The sequence below is a fragment of the Camelus bactrianus genome, chromosome 12 (genome assembly GCF_048773025.1).
Source record: "Camelus bactrianus isolate YW-2024 breed Bactrian camel chromosome 12, ASM4877302v1, whole genome shotgun sequence".
Classification (NCBI taxonomy): domain Eukaryota; kingdom Metazoa; phylum Chordata; class Mammalia; order Artiodactyla; family Camelidae; genus Camelus; species Camelus bactrianus.
The window spans coordinates 30903895-30925328 of record NC_133550.1 but is presented as its reverse complement, the minus strand read 5'-3'; the positions used below and the strand labels follow the sequence as shown (position 1 = coordinate 30925328).

At 43.1% G+C, this 21434-nt stretch overlaps 1 protein-coding gene across 6 annotated transcripts in view; it reads left to right on the top strand.

Moving 5' to 3' along the window:
• The window catches only part of RFX4 (regulatory factor X4), a 152406-nt gene that overhangs the window by 66188 nt on the left and 64784 nt on the right, over positions 1–21434 (top strand). For 2 of the 6 annotated variants that reach the window (XM_074375133.1, XM_074375131.1), the window contains exons 4-5: positions 903–1026; positions 20526–20587. In XM_074375133.1, the coding sequence (XP_074231234.1) occupies positions 961–1026; positions 20526–20587 (128 nt within the window). In that variant the 5' untranslated portion in view covers positions 903–960. Of the gene's footprint in view, positions 1–255; positions 320–902; positions 1027–19395; positions 20113–20525; positions 20588–21434 lie in introns of those variants that run through there. The other 4 variants (XM_074375136.1, XM_074375134.1, XM_074375132.1 and 1 more) reach the window with 3 other exon arrangements.

The following is a 21434-nucleotide window of genomic DNA, read 5'->3' as shown; positions in this document are numbered from 1 at the left end:
TTATGTCCCTAGTATCTAACACAAATTCTGGACATGTTAGTGCCCAAAAAAGTTTTAGGGAGAGGCAGAGTGGGTGATGATGAGGTCCAGCACCTACTGAGGGCTCATCATGTGCCAGGCCCCATGCTGGTGTGTGTCACACGTTACAGCTGATCATCATAACAACCTTGATGGACAGTTAGTCAATACCTCCAAAAGGAAACAGGCCTGAGGTTAAGTAACCTTCCTGAGGCCACCAAGCCAGCAAGTGACGAGGCTGGGATTTGAACCCAGGTAGAAAGTACCTACCCTGAACCCCTAACGTGTACTCATTAAGAAGGTAATGGGTATAGAATCATATAATCCTAGTATAGCAGAGAAAGTAAGCCTAAGAAAAGAAGCAGTTCAGCTCTCTGCTGTGGTCCTAAAACCTCCCCCAGTCAGTGGGTTAGTGGCTGTCTAGCTGTCCAGCCTCTCCTGGAGCATTTGTTTTCCTACACTGTCTCACTCTGCTTCTCTTGTTAGCCAGAAAGCTCCAAGATTTTGACACCTACTAGAAATGGCTACATGGGTGGGTGACTTGCCCAAGGGGGGACACCTACAAGATCCTATATCATTTTTTGGAGTTTGGTATAACCTGATTCACCCAGAATGTGGTCAGACCAATGAGAGCTTGAAGTAGAGGGACTGGAACTTGGACTGGAAAAGTGACCTATGTTATACCCAAAGGGGCTGTGTGTCAAAAACTGCTAACTTACTAACTCCATGCCTGACCTGGGGCAGCTGGCTTTGTCTTCCTGGGCTTCGGTTTCCCCATCTGTAGGAGAAGAGTTATTTCTCAGGTCTGCCCCGCTCTGGAGGAGGACTAGAAAGAACAGATCCTTCTTGCTTGGGGTTTGCTCAATGGGCTTTTATTTCCCCAGGCTGGAGGAGAACTATGAGATTGCAGAAGGGGTCTGCATCCCTCGCAGCGCCCTCTACATGCATTACCTGGATTTCTGCGAGAAGAATGACACCCAGCCTGTCAATGCTGCCAGCTTTGGAAAGGTGAGTCCAGCCTCACCAGGCCTATTCCTTTTCTGACCTCCTTCTAAGTAATTTATGCACAGTTCTTGATCATGGTTTAAAAAATTTAATTGCTTTCTTTAGGTTACCAAAATAAATACTTTGGTTACTTTGCTGTTAAAGTTTCAAATAATTGTTAACAAAGTAATACCAAACCAAATACCAAGACAGAGTAATGCCAAAGTATTAAACATTTCAAACAATTCAGATGTGTTGTAAAATAAAAATGAATGTCTCCCTTGAATTCCTTTGGTACTTAATTTGCATATAGTAACTTCTTTTCTCTGAGAGACAAGTACTGAACTCACAAGTGTGTTGTATGCATATCAGTGAGCCTGGAACAGGCAAACTGCTTGGCTTGGAGAAACTGGGAAATGGCCTTGTATCATTAGCTTGGAGGTCTGGGAATCCTCAGCTGGGAGTGGTACTGTTTGTAATGTCACTTCAGGCCTGACTGTTCTCTCTCCACATATGATAAAAATACATTCCACACTTGGGGCTATCTCTACAAAACATCATTATCACTGATCGCTCATATTCAACAGGCCAAGGAAGGCTGTTGGAGACCCATCTTGTGTTTATTTGATAGGTAATAATCTAGATTTTTTTACATCCCGAAAATACCCAACTTAATTTGAGTCAATACATCAAAACTCTTTCTTCTTTTGTTAGCTTCTTTTTCCTATGTACAATTTCCACTGCATCTGCTAACAAAAAATAGGCAGGCTTGTCCGGCAGCACTATTCCTTACTGGTTTTCTGAGTGCAAGCATAACAAGGACTGAAATGGCAGGAAGAGGTCAGAGTTTAAGTTTCATAAATTGCCTTTTCAGATCCCCACCAGATAAATCATCAGCAAGAATAAAACAAAGAGCGATGTTAGGCCCGAGCCAACCACTCCAGAGAGTCTGAAACTGAGTGGCTGAGAATTGGCTCTACTCAATAAATGGGAAGATACTCTGTGGTGATTTAGGGCAGCAAACATGTTTGTGTGATGCGTTAACGCTATTTCTCCAAAGTGAAAATAATTTTTTAAAAGGTCAGTGGAAAAAAACACCTTTGCCATTTTGTTCATTCATTTCTTCAGTCCAGCAGTGTTGGCTGAGATGGCCTGTGCGGCAGGCAGTGTGTGGGGCAGAGGAGACTCAGAGGGAACCCGGCATGGGTCCTGTTGTGGAGGGGCTCCCAGGCTAGGGAGGGGGACTCTGAGCCCCTTGGCAGTGGGAGAACGAAGAGCACAGCAGGAGTGAGTCCCTGTCCTGTGTCTGTGGTCCTGGAACATTGTCTTTGTATCCACATGCTTCCTCACAGAGGCCACAGTCTAGATAAGGCCTCTCAGTTGGAGGGACAGGTTGGGTGAAACAAAAGACCAAGAACCCTAACTCTCTTGGACTTGTTACTTAACCTCTCTGAGCCTTAGCCCTCACAGCTGTGAGATGGGAATTAACCCCTGCCTTCTTCATGGGGATGTTGCAAGATTCATGTAAGAGGATGTCAGGTACTGTTCACTCATTCATCTGATAGCTCAGATATTCAATCACACCTACCATGTGCCATTACAACTGTTGATATGAATTCTCCATGAGATGTTTGTGCACAGATACAAAGAGACATTTGTTAGCTTATATTCTGAAACAAAAATAAAAAACATCATTTCTCAAAACTCCAATTTACCTGAATAAGGACCTTCTATTCTCTTTTTCTATCAAATACCTTGAGAGATAGTGTTGTCAGTTCAGGGTTTCCTTGACCTCATGATCTAGGTAAAATCAATTTAACTTTGCCCCTCCTCCCAGCACCTCAGTTCTCTTCCCATTTCAAGTCTCAAGTCTGTACCCAAGATGTCAGCAAGCCCCAGGGTGTTTGAATCCACCTTTACTTGGGACTCTTCCTTCTCATATACCACTCTCTCTATACCTGTGCTGTTCAGTACGGTAACCACTGGCCACATACAGCTGTTAAACAAAATTGAACAAAATTAAAATTCAGTTCCTCAGTCACACTAGCCATATTTCAAATGCTCAGTAACCGCATGTAACTAGAGGCTACCATATTGAACACTGCAGATAGAACATTTCCATAATCACAGAGAGTTCTGTTGGATAGTCCTGTTCTGTACCATCATGAGCCAGGGATGAAACTCACGGTCCTTTTTGCTTTGCACAAGACAGTCCACAGAAAGCATCTGTGATCCTATAAGACTGAAGTTTGTAATGGTGGTTTATATCCCAAACAATTGTCCCATGGAACCTCAAATGTTCCGTAGTTCTCCACCTGCCAGTTCCCCACAACTTGTCCCAGCCCTCTCTACTTTACCACCTCCTCTTTCCTCCTTTACCACCTCCTCCTGCTCCCCTCACTCCTCTCTCTCCTTCCTTCTTGGGACAACCTCCACCAAATTCCCTCTGTTCTCTAATCCTTGGTTCCTGTGAACATCTCTGCCCACAGGTCTCATTTACCCCAAAAGGCTTTTCGAAACACTTTTCTAAATAATAAGTTTCCTCTCTAAGAAGAATTACAGTGCCAGCTGCTTCCAAAATAGTCATTAAAAAGAAAAAGCATTCAAACTCTGTCTTATCTTCAGCCCCAAAGCAAGGAAATACTCTAATGAAATTAAAAGCACAAATGCAAAAGCTCTCTGCAGCTGCCTTGCCATCAGTTTCAAATGCACTGGAAATCAGGGCTGTCCTTCCAGCCGCAGAGGACAGGAGGTGCCTGCCGAGGGTTTTCACACTGAGCTTGTTGAATTGAAATCCCAGACACATTTGCCCTTCCTGAGGGCTCCCAGCATGCTGCAGCTGCCATCTCCTTAAGAGAAAGGGACTAGTTGTTCTGTGAAACCTTGGAGTGTAATCGTGGACAGTCTTCCTTTGAGCAGATCCATCTGAACTTATGATTCTTCTCTGAACTTTTAACTCAGAACAGGCAAAGTTCACTATTGCGGCTTAGTTTTAGAGAAAAATTAGATTGGTGGTCGTCTTCCCACCCAGCTTACAAGTGGGCTGAGGTGAAACAGACATCAGTAGTGAGGCTCTCCTGCATGTTGCCTGGCTGGGATCCTGTTCTTGACTAAGTGGATGGCAGCAGTTGCTTTGCTGCAAGTAAGATCTGAAATAGAAATCCTCTTTCCAACACTGTGGCCAAGCTCCAAAAGCACTGGCTTCCAGTAATGTTGTATTGACTTTGGGTCCCGGAATTAATTTAGGAATTGCAGAGAATGCTGAGGCTGCTAGCTGAACTGGTCTTGTGCCTGCTTTTGCTGTTGGCTAGAGTCATGAAAGGTCACCCAACTTGGAGTCACTTAACTTTTCTGAGCTCCCATTTCCTTACCTTCAGACGGGAATAGTCCCTCACCAGATTACTCTAGTGATAAAACGAGACACTGCTAATGAGAGCATTTTTTAAAAACTGTAAAGTCCTCCACCAATGGAAGAAATCACTATTATCTAAAATTGGCCCCACTCCATTCTGTCTCCTCTATTTCCTTACCATGCTTTTTTTTATAGCGCTCATCACTGTCTGAACTATTTTATATATATATATATATATAAAATATATACACATATGTGTATATATATATGATATTACTAACATATATGTGCAATTGCTTATATATTATAATCTTTATGTTACATATATATGTGTGAAATTTGCTTGTGTTTTGTCTGTCTCTTTCTGTAGAATGGAAGCCCAGTGAGGACTTTTTTGTTCACTGTGCATCCCTAGCCCCCAGAAGAGTGCCTGGCACATAACAGAGCCTCAAATATTTGAAGATTGAATGATTTATGTTATTGCTGTTTTCAAGGAACACTATGAATCATTTGACATATGGGAACTTGTTTAACCCATACAGTCACTGTATGAAATTGGCATTGTATCCATTTTCCATTAGCCCATTTTGCTGAGCAGGGATGCACTTGTTGAGGTACCAATGGAAACTGGTTGTATTCTCATTTACTTTGAAGAGCTGCCTTCAAAGCCCTCTGTCTGTCCTTCCTGCTCTGCCTTCTGAGGACGTGGCAGGTCAATCCCATAGCATCTGACTGTGGTCAGCCATCACATCAGTCTTGGTTGGATAATTAAAACTCATTCTCAGCTATGAAAAAAGCTCAGTTCTGTACAATTTAAAAGTTCCATCTCACATGGAAGTCAGAGCCTCCCTTCCCTGTGCCCTAGAATTTGCTCTGTAAAAGGGGAATGGGTATTCCTTCTCTCTTCTTGACTCTTGCAGTGTCAGGGGAGGGGGGGCAGTGGGGAGGGGGCTAGAAGCAAGGCAACAGGAGTCATTTTGACCAGCTAGTGCTCTTTGAAAGCTCCTCCCAGCTATCACTTCCCTCTACCAGGGGAAGGGGTCCAGTGATGGGTTTTGGGGGAGCCCCTGTGGATCTCTGTCCACACTGTCAAAAGGGCTGTGCTCTCCAGCTGACCCCCCCCCCACTAACCACTGCTCTTGCTCCCCACCGAGGATTCACCCTGTGGCCCTGTTCTTATGTTGGACGGTTTTACCAGCTTTCTGCATACCTAGTGCGACACTATGTCTTAGAGACGCCCAGTGAGCCCCTACAAGGTAACAGGTATGAAGCAGGTTGAACTCAGTGATGTATAATCAGAAAATGGCTTTGCTCTGTTCTGATCATTCCTTCAACTATGTTTTGGCCAGACTTCCTTCCCTGACCTCTGATGGTTTCATGGCAGGTATAATAGCTCTTTGGTTGTTGATTATAGAAACAGACCCTTTTCAGTAATTTAGATCCTCTTTTTGATATTAAAGTCAAGTCCAGTCCAGTGCTCCATTTGAAACCTGCAGTCTCTCTTCCACTTGCGTATTCCTCTACTCCACTGGTAAGTCCGACCACACGTGGCCTAGGGACCTACAGTGGGGGAGGGGAGAACGGTCTGACTGTCTACTCTTCTCTGACCTTTCCTTCCTGCGGCTGGTGCCTCCAGCCTTGTCAGAGTGAGACAAAATCCTTCTAGAATGATAACCCTAGTTCTCCAGCAAAAGTAGTGAAATAAATGTTTAGAGAACAACAGAGCTGTAAATGGAAACAAGCACAAGCTAATAGGGATCAGAATTGGCCTGCATTTGACATCAAACTCAGCTAAATTACCCAAGCTTATTAAAGACGATTCTTTTTAACAGATGTTAGAAGTGTCTAGTTATGTTTAATTATGAATGCAGCATTCACAGATTTTTCATAAAATTAGTAAAAATATCAAGCACTTACATAGGGCTTTCTATGTACCTGGCACTATTCTCAGCACTTTGCATATACCAACCATGTCTAATCCTCCATACAATTCTAGGATGTAGAAACTGTTATTATCCCCGTTTCATAGGTAGATAAACTGAGTCCCAGAGAAGTCAGGTAATTTGCCCAAGGTCAAACAACCAGTAAATAAATTTGTGATTCAGAATGTGAACCTGAGAAGTCTGGCTCCAAGTTCATGCACCTAACTATCTCATTTATATAGAGCAAGTTTTGGGGGGATAGAGTGAGTATATGTGGAGGCAGATTTTGTGTAAACAGTTGAACTTTTGACTTTGGTATAGTCATTAGCAGTCACCTGGCAATCTCCTAGATGATCAGATTTAGGAGTGAAGTCTCAGCCTCTCTTGTCTGTCAGGAGTCAAGTGTACTGGCCATTGCAATTGAGAAATGCCCTGTCAGATCTTCCCCATGTGGTATTCCAGGCACTGGGAACCTCCCTGCTGGTATTTCCAATGATGCTTCCTCCTCAACACTTGGGTTCACTCATTTATTAGGTATTCCTTTATCTCAGGATGTGGCAAATGGAGTCCTGGAGGGGAGGAGGCTGCAAAGGGACATATGAACTTAAGAAGCTGCAAAGCATGATGGCAGATGTGCCTCCTGAGCTGTGAACCCCCAGGATTAAGGGACACAGAGAAGGAAACTGCTGCCTTGGGGGTGGGGAGTGAAGAGCAGCTTGAGAACCAGGTCAGTCCTGCCATGCTCTGAGGTACCCAGTATTGCCTTCTCCCAGCCCGCAGCCTGGGTCTCAGATTTCTGAGCAAAGGGAACATCTCCAACTTGCAGGTGGATTGGTTTCCAAGCTTCTGTAACAGGCATTCCAGTGGCAGTTTAAAGGCAAAAGAATGTCTTCTTTCACAAACCTTTATTGAGGGTCCACCATGTGCAGGAGGCCAGAAGTTTCCAGTAATGCCAGGGATTTAGCCCTGAATTTGAGGATCTGTTGCCTGTACTGTCTGTATTCTCTATGTGACTCTCTATGGGACAGGTCCCATTTCCCTCTCTGAACCTCAGTCCCTCCATCTGTTAAATGGGGAAGTTAGTCTACAAACATATGAGGATCTTTACCATATTAGCTGGAAACACTTTTCAACAAGAAATCATAGTGACAGTAACACTGACTCTTTGCCAGGCACTGGCCCAAGCCCTCTGCACGCATTACCTCATATAATCCTCACATGGCCCTGTGAACTAGATGCATTTTTGTTCCCATTTAAAGATGAGACAGCTGACTCCAGGGCCACTGGAACCTTCCCTGTAAAGTAAATCCTGGGCAGAAATGAGAAGGTGTACCAGTTAGGAATTGTTCTGGGGCTATGGGTAAAAGATGTCCCACCCCATTCCCAAACAATGGCTTAAATAAATTAGTGGTTTTACTTTTCTTCACATAAAATACATCTAAAAGAAGATAGCCATGTGTTGGTATAGCAGGTCAGTAAGGACCTGGGCTCCTTCTCTCTCTGTGCCCTGCCATCCATAGCAGATGACTTCTAATTTCTAGGTCACCTCATGATCCAAAGTGGCTGCTGGACAGCAAAGCCTATATTCCAGGCAAGAAGTAGAAAAAAGGGTATAAGGAGAGAACGGTAAAAACTTTAGCTGAGTCAGCTCTCTTTAGTAGCTTTCCCAGAGCTCTGCCCAGTGATTTCCCTTTTGTCTCACTGGCTGCCCTTGGCTGTCAGAGAGGCAGGAAAATGTAGTCCATTGCTTCCTGGAATAAAAAATTAGAGTCTGGTTAGAAAGGGAATAGGGGTAGGCAACTAGCCATTTTATCTACACAAGGACTTTTCAGAAATCCATGTGTCCTTTTTTTTAAAAAAAAATGAGATATAATTCACATCTAACATTGTAGTACTTTTAGATGTACAACACGTTGATTTGATATATGTATATATTGCAAAATTATCAACACAGTAAATTTAGTTAACATCCATCACCACGCATAGTTACGCCTTTTTCTCTTGTGATGAGAACTTTTAAGATCTATTCTCCTGGCAACTTTCATATGATACAGTAATGTTGACGATAGTTACCGTGATGTACGTGACATCCCAGGACTTATTTATAACTGGAAGTTTGCACCTTTGACCGCCTTCACCTATTTCTCCCCCGTGTATCCCTTTATGTGACACAACTATAAAGTGGAACCTGAGAGAGTGTAGGGTATACTCTCAAATGTGGAGCGCATGGGAGGCAACATAGCTGGCCCGTCTACGCTAACATCAGCTCAGACTGGGGGGGTAACAAGGTTTATGATCAGCAGTTTGTTGAACTTGTCAGGAAGAGGCCAGTTCACTGGTAGGCATCTAGACAGCTATGACACAGTGTACTTTGAATACAATGGGAGGCCAGTTAGCTTTGCAAACATACTTTCCCTGAAGGTTTGCTGATGTCTCAAAATCCTCAATTTCTTTCATTTAAGTCTGTGAAAATGCAACTACAACAGAGCAGGATAATTCATTAATACTTATCAGTTACTAACACCTCAATATAAGTAAGTATAATCTATTAAGGGGACTTAGAGATCTGTTGGTGAGACCCTCTCATTTTCCAGACAAGGATATTAAAAGTCAAATGGATTGAGTGGGTTTCCCAATGTCATACATTTAGTGACAGAGCTGGATCTGAGGAGGTGGGAGGAGATCACTGGATGCCTGCTGCAGGGCAGGGACCCCAATAAGAGGTAGAGATACTGGAGAAAGGGAGTCTGGGGTTACAGATGTACTGGTATGAATTGAATTGATTTATGTACTGTCTTTTCCCCATGAAGACTTGAAATACTAGGCAGTTTGGGATGTGAGTGGCTTTCCTTGAATATATGGCTCCTTTCTCTCTCCTGTCCATGACTGAGCAATGCAAAAAGAAAACCAAACCAATATGTTCTGGGGACCTGTGCTTCCTTCAGCCACATTTACCTGGAACAGAGATGAAGCTAAAGATTCCTCTTGTTTTACATGACTGCCCTCTTCCTCAAGAAGTCCTTACAATCTGCCCTCGGGTCACTTGCACACCTGTGGAGGGGCACAGAGGAAGATAAAGTTAATCTTGAGGCATCATTAGGATTCTTCAGTGATGGACTTTGCTTCAATCTGTGAAGGAAGAAAATTAAGCACATGGACCATTTCCTCCTACTTTAAATTCTTGCATATGTTTTTCTTAACTTTTAGTATCTGCTGTGGCGTGTCCACATCAGAATGTCTGATTTCACACCAGATTCTGTATTTTGTTATTTCATGTGTCTTTACTGACATGCAGTGTAAAAGCTCAGAAATCAAATTGTTTGGCTTTGAATCCTGTCTCCACCATTTTCCAGATGTGTGAACTCAGGAGATTTCTTAATAACTCTGAGCCTCAGTTTCCTTCTCTGTAAAATGGAAAAATGATAGCAACCACCTAAGGATTGTTGAGATCATGACCATTAAAAGGTTATTTAGCATACTGCCTGGTAAATATAAACACTCAATGCACTTTAGTGGTAATTACGGTTTCAGTTTACCATAGCAACATTTCATGACTTTAATACATCATGTTTTTAATAGATCATCACTAACATATCAATGTTTCAAACCTTCTAGCTGTTCTTCCTTCTGAACAATTTTGAGAACAATTGTTCTAAAAATTTCCTACATCGCACACATGCTGCCACCACCACCCTCACCCTTTCTTATTATCGTCTTGAGAATTATTCCATTTTTGACTTAACCTGTGTCTTACATAACTCACCTCATTCTAGCTAAATCGGTGTGTGATGACTGCCTTTTCTCATATTCACACACATGACACTTCATCCAGTCAGCCTAAGGACAGTACTGGGCTCACAGACAGATTTTTGGACTTCTTTGCTACTTACCAAGGGGCAATGGATTGTTACCTTTCTAGCCCGTGGATTTTTCTCGGAATCCTTCATTTGCCCATATGCATGATTTGAAATTCCTCTTCTGTCTCATTGTACTAGGTATAAATTTCTTTCAATTTTTTGAAATTTCCCTTGTGGAATTTGCTGTGGGACCTGCAGCATTCTACTCTCTTCAGCTTCCAGTGCCTGGTACCCAGTAGGTGCTACTCTCTGAAAAGTTGTTAAGTGGACAGAATTACATCAGCATAGTAACATTACTCTGGCAAACACCCATTTCAAGATGGTAGTGTTGAGATAGGGTGTTTAGGAATCCTTATTCATACTGCCATACTGATTATTTTTTCTTCTCTGAAAAGAAGGGAGGGTTTATTGTCAACAAAGAAAGTGAGTATCCCATTTTCAGAATTAAAGATGTGACAATTAGAATTCCTTTAGCTAACCTCTATCCCTAATCATTTCTCTCTCTCGTTCAAAAAATTGTTGTGTCTGTTTTTCAGTGAAAATGCAAAACTTCTACAATAATACATGGTTATAAAATAGCAACTTGTCATTGTACTAAATTTATAGTTTCTTGCTGTTCAAAAAGCCCTTTTCCTTTCCCATATCCAAATGACCTCTGACGTAAGACCCACAGCTCTTATTTTAAGACTGTTTTAAGCATCCTTGATTCTTTATACACATGCATCTGTCTCCTTCAAAGTGTGTGAGGATAGCCACTTATTCCATTACACTGGAACTTCTTTTGGATCTGTTCTTGGTGGCAAATCTTTGCCTTCTGAGGGTGGATTGAATTTTTAGAAACAATTAAAAGCCTTTTTTCAGAGCATCCCTTCTGACCGAGTTGGTGACCAAGCTGGATCAGGACCATATGTTTTGGGGTCAAAATCAAACAAAACCTGTCTGCAGAGTAATGAGACCAAATGGCTTTACTTCGCCGTTCTGAAGGTGTCTCTGAGGTGTCACCTACCAGAGGACGGTGAAGGTTTCATGCACAGTTAGTGGACACCTTTCTGGCTCCTGTGGGCGTCCGCTGAAGTGATGAATAGGAGACACAGTGGAACCACATTCCTGCTTCTGCTACTTGCTGGTGTCCGGGAATCTGAGCAGCCTGTATCACCATGGATCCCAGTTTCTCATCTGTGAAACACTCTCCTTCAGTGTGATTTTTAGGAGAAAATTTAATACCAAGAGTAAAACACTTCATCTAGTGCATGGTGCCCCAGTGATGCCCATTGAGTGTCAGTTCGTCTCCTCACTTTTTCTCTTTTTTTAATCTTAAAGTAAGCCTGTGGTTTGAATATGCCAATTTGGGAACATTTGCCCAAAACCACTCATGTTTCTTAAAAAACTACACCCACAAAATTATGGCAGGATAGCCTGTGGGATGAGTCTCCTTGCACCTGGAGCAATGTGTTGGATGGAGAGAAGAATGGACGGGGTGGGGAGGTGAATAACATGACCACTACCGAAAAAAGAATTCCAGCAGCTCCAAAGAGATTGGTTCTCCAGAGCTTCTCTGCTTCCCACCCCCAGCCCGTGGAGCCCCCAGCCCTGTCTGCCCAGGCTGAAAGAGCAGAGGGTGGGATTCACGAGTAATTAGAGGGAATTTGGAAGGCTGGGATGTTGCGGAATGTTAGATCAGTAGCTAGAACAGCATGTGGTGTTCTTTAGGCAGGCTTCATTGAATCCATACAAAAAAAAAAAAAAAAAGAAAAGAAAAAAGAAAGAGGGGCTGCCTGCCGTCTGCTCATTTATCAAACAGCGAAGCTCAACTTTCACAGCTCCACAAAAGTGTTTGACTGTTTGCTGAGTCTTGCTCCAGAAATTAAAAGCTGAACAGCCTTAGCGGGGCTGAACCGACCCTGCGTTTTGAGACTCAGACTAAATTGTGCTGGGCTTTCAGATTCAGGGACCAGTTGATTATTTGGTGAAAGGAGAGGAGAATAATTTGTAATTTGTAGTCCATAAGAAACACTTAAAAAAAAAAAAAAGCAAACTCCCTTCCCATAGGTTTTTGTTGTGGCTGGAAGGAGGAGGTGCTGTCGGCAACAGCTTTCTTTGCTCAGAGTGGGAAAAGTCTTGACCTCTGGTTGGGCAGAAAGCGATGTGGTGCAGCAGCGCCTCTACCCATCCCCCACCCCCAGCTTCTAACAGACTTCCTTTCCTCTCAGCTCTTTATTTGAAATGACCTTTCTCTCTATTTGGAGGAGGAGAGGATTTGGCCATCAAATATTTTTTGATAAAAAGTGTTTTCACAAACAGAACTGAATATTCTAACCACACAGATGCATTGCTTGGGAGACCATAATATACCACAAAAGTCTGAAAGCTGTGTGGAGTGAGAATCCTCTGACGACCCATCAGAGGATGGAAGTAGAGAGTACTCCTGCTGTCAGTGAGGAGAATGTGCTAGAAAAGGGGGCTGGCTACCGGAAGACATCATAAGGGAGACAGGGAAATGTTAGCAGGGGTGCCCCTCCCTGGTGGCTGGTCCCTCTTCTCCACCCATCCAGCCATGAAATCCCACTGAGGTGGGTCTCCTACCCTCCACCCTCCTCCTACTCCCCACTGACAAAGCCCTGGCGTCTGCTCCCTAACTCCTCTGACCCCACTACAAGCCTGTGAGATAGGCTGAGCAAGTGTTATTATCCTTGTTTGGTAGATGAAGATAGTGATGCTCAAAGGGAAGAAAGAGAAAAAGGTCTTTTTTTGGCTCTTCAATTAACACATTTTTAAAAAGTGATAATACCCTTCTATGCTTCATGGAAAGCAACTTGGCAGTATGTTGTGAAAACCTTGAAATACCCTTTGATCAAGCAGCTCTCCACTAAGAAAAATAAGGAGGGCAAAAAACCCAAACAAAATACCAACAATAAAAATAAAAATCATTATGCCAGAGGTACTGCTTATAGCATTATTTATATTAACACAGCACTGGAAGCAACTTTTCAGTGGCCAACAAAGAGGAACGATTGATTCTTTCTTTCATTTACTGAGTCAATGAATTAATGTACTGAGCCATAATATCTCCCACTGGACCATTGCAGTGGCCTTCTGACTGGTCTCCCTGCTTCCAGCCTTGCCCCTACCATCAGTTCTCCACACAGCAGCCAAAGTGATCCTTTTGAAAAGTAAGTCAGATCTTGTTCCCCACTATCCTGCTTAAAGCCTTCTAAAAGCTCTTCATCTCTTTCAGAGTAAAATCAGAAGTGCTCACAAAGGTCCACAAGGCCCACATAAATTATGTTCCTTCAAACCCTTGTGGCCTCCTGACCTCATTTTCTCCATCTCTCTTGAGTATTCATTCTGCTCCAGTCACAGTGGGCTCCTTGCTCTTCTTGAAATGTCTCAAACAACCTCCCACCCCAGGGCCTTTGCACTGGCTGTTCTCTCTGCTTGTGACACTCTTCTCCCAGATATCCACAAGGTTCATTCCCTCACTTCCTTCAGGTCACAACTCTAATGCCACATTTGATCATCAAGTCCTTGTCACCCTAAATAAAATAACATTCCCACCTCCACACTCCCCATTCCCCTCACCTTCCTTTTTTGTTGTTGTTCCTCCTCCCTGTAGCACTTATCTGATATAAGATATATTCACTTTTTTGTTTATTTTTGGTCTTTTCCCACTAGAATATGAGCTTCTTAAGCAAAGGCTATCTCAGTTTTGTTCAGTGTTATATCCCCCAGTGCCTAGCAAAATGTCTGGTCTATAGCAGGAACTCAGTAAATGCTTGTTGTTGAATGAATCCAAGCTATATACCATAGGCAACCTCTTATGGTTATTGAAGCTGCAGCTTGTCCAACATGGGGAAGAGCAGTAGACAATGATGCTGGAGATCCAGTTCATGTAGAGTCTCACAGGCCTAGGGAAGGACTTTGAAGAGCTGAGTAGACCGTTGATTCAATATGAGGATTCAGTAGATCATATAACTGTGTTCACTCAAATCAAACAAGTGGCCCAGGGAAGATTTCTGGGAGGAAATGAAGTATAAGTAAGATCTGAAGGATGAGGAGACATTAGTAGACAAAGGGGAGAGGGTTCCAGAAAATGAGAACAGCCTGTGGGAAAGGCCAGAGTAAGAGAGGACACAGTGTGTTCATGGAACTTGAAAGAAGATCCATGAGCCTAGGGATAGGCAGAAGAGGAGAGGAGAGGTGAGCCAGGGCGAAGGCAGGACCTGGTCGGCTTGGACTTTGTCCGGAGGATTCATGGAGATAAGGTTGAAATGAGGCATGACTGGCAGCAGGGGCACTGAGGAAACCGTAGCTGTAATCCAGGTGCGAGATCATGGCCCTGGAACTGGTGGAGATGAGAACTGTGGAGAGAATTGGGATATATTCACGATAGAGGGAGGATGGAACTTGGTCATAGACTGGAAGTAGCAGATGTGGTGGTTTAGAGAAGGAGGAGCTCTTACCTGGTCAGGGAATCAGGGAAGGCTTCATGGAATAGTGCCATGTGTGCTGGGTTTGAGGGCGCAGTGGTGAAGAGGGGAGGCATGTACAGGTAGAAGATACAGAGGCATGGAGCCCAGAAGCTGGGAAGCATTCAGAGAATTAAGCTACACCCAGTAGTCTGATGGGGATGGAGTGTGGAAAGGAAATTTCAAGAGGAAGATGAAAGGAGGAGGGGGAGCTACACAGGGCATTGCATCTCCAAGTGAAGGAACCTCTGTGAGTCAGCTGGCTGTGGATAATTGTCAGAGGTCATTGAGTAGATCGGTATTGATCTGGATTATTCCCTCAATGAATCCACTTGGGGACCTCAATTATCCAAACAGAATGACTTTTTCATAGTATTAAGCAGAAGTGTTTAATTGCCAGATTTCTACTTTACTGGAAGTGAGTAGATTTAATCTGAGAGGAGACACTGGGCTGTCTGCTAATGTCAGTCCTCTCTGCTGTTTCCCACCTTCCCTAGCATGTTTGGGGGCAGGGCTCTCAGATCCTGTTCATACCAGAGGCTACTAGAACATTTCTGAGAGGATCACAGTGGGGGGAATTGAAATGAAACCTTCGTGGAAGAGTAGATGGCAAGAAGAAATCATTTCATTCCTCAGACACACCTAACGCAAACAAATGCAGGAGTGGGACATAAAAGAAAGAAAGGTTGCTACTAAAAGAATGAGGAGCTTTGAGGCACTTTCATTCATCCAGAGGCAATAATGTGGTAGAGTGTCGAGTCACACTGGGTGCGTTTGAATCCCAGGTCTGTATCTTGTGAGCTGTGTGGCTTTGTGTGGGTTACTTAGCATCTCCAAGCCTTGGTTTACTCATCTGTACATAGGGAATAGCAATGGAACTTGGTTTATTGTAATGATTAACTAAGAAGATACATGTAAAGTGATTGGCACAGTGCCTAAGCCAGGACTTCACTCCAAAGCCTGTGTGCTTAACCGTTGTGCCCTACTGCTTCCCAGCTTGTTAGGAAAAGAGAGATAGGGGACATTTAAAGCTTCATGGGAAGGATCCCAGGAGAAGTGGGAGAGTCTCAGAGAAAGAGGAGGAGTTCCTCAGGGGCAAGTCAGGGACAGCATGGGTTTGGCATTTCAGGCAAAAGGCATTCCAGGCATGTGTCTGGAGTTCAGGGAGCACGTGAGGGAAGAGGCTGGATTTGAGGTGGGGGAGTTGGGCTTGGGGAGGTCACAGAGGCATCATGGACCAGCCTGAGGAGGCTGAAATTTTATCTAGCCTGGGTAGTGAGAAAGCACTCACTGTTTTCAACAAGGAAATGAAATGATCGTATTTGGATTTTAGAAAGATACTGCTGGCAAGGCAGCAAGACCGGAGAGGCAGGGCAGCCAGTTAGGAAAATGTGTCTGTGATCCAGGTGAGAGATCACCAGGGCTGGGGCAGTGGCAGGGTGTAAAGAGAAGTGGCTGAGTTTACCAGATGTCTTGGGCAGAATCAACAGGGCATGGGTTGTGCAGTGTCAGCAAGAGAGAGGAGTCTGTACTGCTTCTGTCTTGGGTGACTCAGCAGAGGGTGATGCTGGTCACAAAGATGGTAAAACTGCATGTATTGATCTACGTGTTACTCCAAAGGAGATCATGAGTTAAATTGATTGGTGAATTCACAGGTCCTATTCCACAACTTGATACTTCCTCAAGATCATAGTGCAAAGAATCACACACACTGATTGCACATTGTATTGTCTCATAGAGAGAGGCAGAACAAGAACAGGGCCTACAGAAGGTCTGTCCTCATTTCCCCGGGGCTCTTGGCATGTTTCTAGACCAGAGTATGTGGCCCCTGGTATCTTAGCTGAGGGCCAGGTACTGTTGTTTGCTTTGTGGACATTATGTGAGATACCATTTGTATAACCACTTAGCAAGATTTCAGAACTTTGCCCATTCTCTTAAATCAAGTAAGAATAAAGTCCAAACCCTGCCCCCCAAAGTCACACATTATTTGGGAGGGAATGATATATATTTTTTTTAAGAAAAAGAAAAAAGAAGAACATCCACTGTAGCATTCTGATAGATTTTTGGTACTTCTTTCAAGATTGTCTTGAACTTCCCTTGTCAATTAAGAATATTTCTAGTAAGAAATTTTTTTTTCTTACAAGAAAAATAGTTGATTTTGTACACAAAATGTTATACAAAAATCTTTTTGTTCTACCCACCATCCTACTACCCTAACAAATACCCATTTTTATTTTTCCATTCCTATATTTGTACAAACATAAATTACAGCCATAGCATAAACATAGTTTGAGGTCTGCTATTTCATTTAACATTATGTCATAAGGATTTTCTGTGTTGTAACATAGATTTTGTTACCATCATTTTTAATGCCTGCATAATATTCTACAGAGTGTATGTACAAGCATTTATTTAGCCTGTTCCCTGTCATAGCATATTTATGTTGTTTCTAATTTTTCACTCTCAGTAATGACCCTGCACAGAGATTTTTCTTATTTTAGGTTATTTTCTTAGAATTAATACATCAAAAATATGATTATTTTGTGGCATTTGATAAATATATTATAAAAATGCTTCTCAGAATGGTTGTACTAATAAGGAATGTTACCAGCAATCTATGAGCTTTTCAGTTTTACCATATCCTTGGCAGCGCTCAGTATCATCGTTTTCAAGGTGTCTGCAAATATCAGAGCATTAAACGTGGCACCTTACTCTTGTGCCCATTGCATGAAATTTCCCAGATCGAAATATTTTTTAAAATCCCTTCTTTTCCTAAGCATTTATCTTATGGATACTGGGACTCTAGTAACTTTATTGTATTAATTTCTTTGCTTGGGTAGATGGGAAACTCAGAACCCAGATCGTAACCCACTTTTAAATAGTATGAAGAACCCCTAACCTGCCGTTACATTTCCCATGCTTTTCCCTCCATCTCTGCTTGCATGTCGGGTACCTGTTCAGTATTGTACCCCTATAAATAGTTGCTTCACATCTTGGCTGTGAAACCAGTCATGTCTGGAGGGTGTACTTGGCCAGAGGTTAGTATAAGTGGCTCAAGGTGATGAGGGCACTAGACCTTGGTGTGGTCTTAGACTACATAATGGATAATGGATAGAGTGTTTAGGGAGTACCATTACTGACCTCCTGGGTCATACCCTATCCTGAATACTGCATTTTCCTTGAGTGGCAACAAGTTTTTAATTGAAATATAGTTGATTTACGATATTGTGTTAGTTTCAGGTATACAGAAAAGTGATTCAGTTATATATTTTTTCAGATTATTTTCCATTATAGATTAATATAAGATATTGAATATAGTTCCCTGTGCTATGCAGTAGGGCCTTGTTGCTTGTCTATTTTATGTGTAATAGTTTGTATCTATTAATATTATACATCTAATTTGTCCCCACTCTCTTCCCTTTTGGTAACCATAAGTTTGTTTTCAATGTCTGTGAGTATGTTTCTGTTTTGTATATGGATTCATTTGTATTATTTTTTAGAATATAGATGTAATTGATATCATATAATATCTGTCTTTTTCTGTCTGATTTACTTCACTTAGTATGGTATTCTCTAGATCCATCTAGATCCATTGCAAATGGCAATATTTTATTCTTTTTATGGCTGAGTAATATTCCACTGAGTAATATTCCACACACACACCACATCTTCTTAATCCAGTCATCTGTTGACGGGCACTTGGGTTGTTTCCATGTCTTGGCTATTGTAAGAAGTCCTGCTATGAACACTGGGGTACATGTATCATTTTGAATTAGTTTTCATTTTTGGGGGGATAAAGCAGTCACAACAGTTTTAAAAGGATGTAGGCAAAGTGAGAAGCTCATATCCTATGCTTGTAGGAGTTAGAGTTAAAGAAGTCAGGGATATATTGCCTCAAAAGTGACACCCTTAAGAATTCAGAGGATTATACCATCGTTTTGTTCAATATCACCACTATGCAATAACATTTTAGAAGCCCTTCTTACTTCCAAAAGTGGTATCGTGTGTTATCTTGTTAGATTCTCTAACCATCCTTGTTAGGAATTCAGCTTTTTCCACCTATTTTCAGATGAGGAAATGCTGTGCCATCCACTCTCCTGCTGAAGATGGTCAGCGGCTTCCTAACATACAGAAATAATCAGTCTTCACAGTACCCATTACAAATTTTCAATTTCTCTCTGATTTGTCCACTTCTTTCCATCCTGCTGATGCCGATGTAGCTGAGGCTACCATCATCTATCCCCGTGATTAGGCGAGGACTACAGAAGACCCCGAGTCCCCAGACATCAGAGGAGGGAACTAAGGCACAGAGAGGTTAGATAGTACGTCCAATTTCAAACAGCTAACAGGGTCACAGTAAATGTTTGTTGAATGGATGAGCAAATCAATCAATGAGAGTGTCAGTGTGAATACAAGAGGGTGTGAATGGATCAGTAGAGATTCATCCCCACCTCTGAGAAGGTGTTCACAGTTCATGCTCTACTGGTGGGACATCAGCAGCAGCATCTCATCTCATGAAGGACCACGTGCAGGCTCACTCTCTCTGACCAGGCCTGCCTGCACGGTGCTGGATATTAGAAGGGAACAGAGTTGGAAGAATTTGGCTATACTTAAGAGAAAAGTTGTTGGAAATAAAAGGGAATGAATGAGTCATTAAGACAATCACTGGTAATAATGCATAACATTTATTGAGCCCTTACTGAGTGCCAGGCACTGTTGCAAACTATTTACATATGTTTACTTTTAACATTTTTACAGAAATGCTCTGAGGTAGGGGTTATTATCATTCCCATTTTACAAATGAGGAAGCTGAGTCATTTGAATGTTAAATAACTTGCCCAAGGGCCTCCAGTCCACAAATGGCTGAGCTTGTATCTAATCCAGGTAATCTAGTTCCAGAGCCCTTGCATGGAACCCCTATACTATCCTACCTCTTCACAAATATCATTGCTGTAAACACCATGGGAAGAAACCCACTGATTGTGTTTCCAGCTTGGCTGATGGCTCCCTCCATCTAGGTTTCTGGCAAATGTATGTGGTTGTCTTGGGCAGCAGCAGTTAGCATCCTTCACTCTGCAGATGAGAAAAGGATACTCTCCAGGCTAAGGGTCAGGCTTCATTCCTTCATTCAACAAACACAGATTGAGCTCTTTGCATGTGCCAGATCCCTGGTCTCATGGAGCTTATGTTCAGGGGTTGGGAGATGTAAAACAAGCACTTGGAGGGTAAGTGAACAGGACAACTTCAGAGAGTGCTAAGTGAGAGGAAGACATAAAGCAGGGTCACATGATGGCCAGGGTCTGCTTTTGTTACTCTACACTGGCTGGTCAGAGAAGGCCTCTGGGCAGAGGGACCTTGCCCGAATGTTGTAAGAGAAGGAGTCAGTCTTGTGAAGATCTGGGTGAAATTGCATTCCAGACAGAGGGGACTACAGTACAAAGGCCCCTAGAAGGGAGGACGCCTGGCATGTTTTAGGAATGGGAAGGGAAAAAAGCCAGTGTGGCTGGGATCTGGTGAGTAAGGGTGAGAGTCGGAGGCAAGGAGGTAAGCAGGGACTGGGTTACAGAGGCTGAGGGGCGGGGGAAGAGGGGAGTTAGTTCCAGGTGCAGAAGGAGCCATTGGAGGGCTTTAAACAGGGGAGTGACAGGTTCTGGATCAAGGGATACACCCCCTACATTGTGAGTAGGGGGATGAAGCACAGAGCCACCAAGGGAGACCCCCTCAGGATCCAGAGCCCCACATCACTAAGGTGCTCCCCTTCTGCTTCCCAGGAACCAGTGATCTTCTCGAAAGTCCCGGCAGACTCCTAATAAGTCATCACAACCAAGAGTATTTGGTTTCCTCCCTTTTGATTGCTGTTTGTAAATGTAGTCACTCTGCTCCCAGCTTTTCCCAATGGGTAACTGATTCTTGTGTTGATTTACAGATCATAAGGCAACAGTTTCCTCAGTTAACCACCAGAAGACTCGGGACCCGAGGACAGTCAAAGTAAGCACCGATAGCCTTTCCACCTGCAGAGCCACCTTTCATCGTGAGCTCCATCTACAGGCCTAGTGGGGAAGTCTGTGCCTGGTGGCAGCAGCTCCCTCTCCCAGGAGCCCTGAGAGAGGGGCTCTGCAACAGCCCACTGCTTTAAGGACCCTGACTTGGTGCACCCTACCCTTGGGCTTTTTTGAAAAATAGTCTTGGGCATCCTTTAAAAAGAGCACCTGTGGTTTCTTGACCAATCTCCAGATTGCTTGGATTGTTTTGGCCAGCAAATTCTCTACTCTGTTAGTATCCAGTTGGCCAGAGAAGCAACCCTGTACTAATAGCTGCAGGGGAGATGGGACAGAAAGGTCCAGCTGTGCATGGTACGCAAGGCATACTGCTCTCTATGCACTTGTCCTGTCAACCAAACAACCAATGTTGGCTTCACATTTTCTGCGTGTCAGATAAATGATGCTAAGTGCTGAGAACACACAAGCAAACAGGTCCTGGATGCAGCATATATTCTGGTGGTGAAGACAGACAAAAAAAGACAATTGGATGGTGACAAAGAGGGTTGTCATGGAGAATTACAGAAGGGAAGTAACCTGGTTTAGAAAGGATAGCCCAGGAAGCTCTTAGGAGGTGACCTTAGGAGTAAGAAGGTTGTGCAGATGCCTGTCTCCCACCTATGAGTCAGTGGGAAGGGAATCTCTACCTATTCTGCCCAGGCTTCACTAAAATCTGGATTTATAAAGACTTGCCTTGAAGTGTGTTTCAAAAATTGTTGTGGATAGGTGTTCCATGAAGAAGGCCTGTTGGCCATGTTAGTTAGGTAGACACTGAGTTAAACAGGTTCCTTTATGCA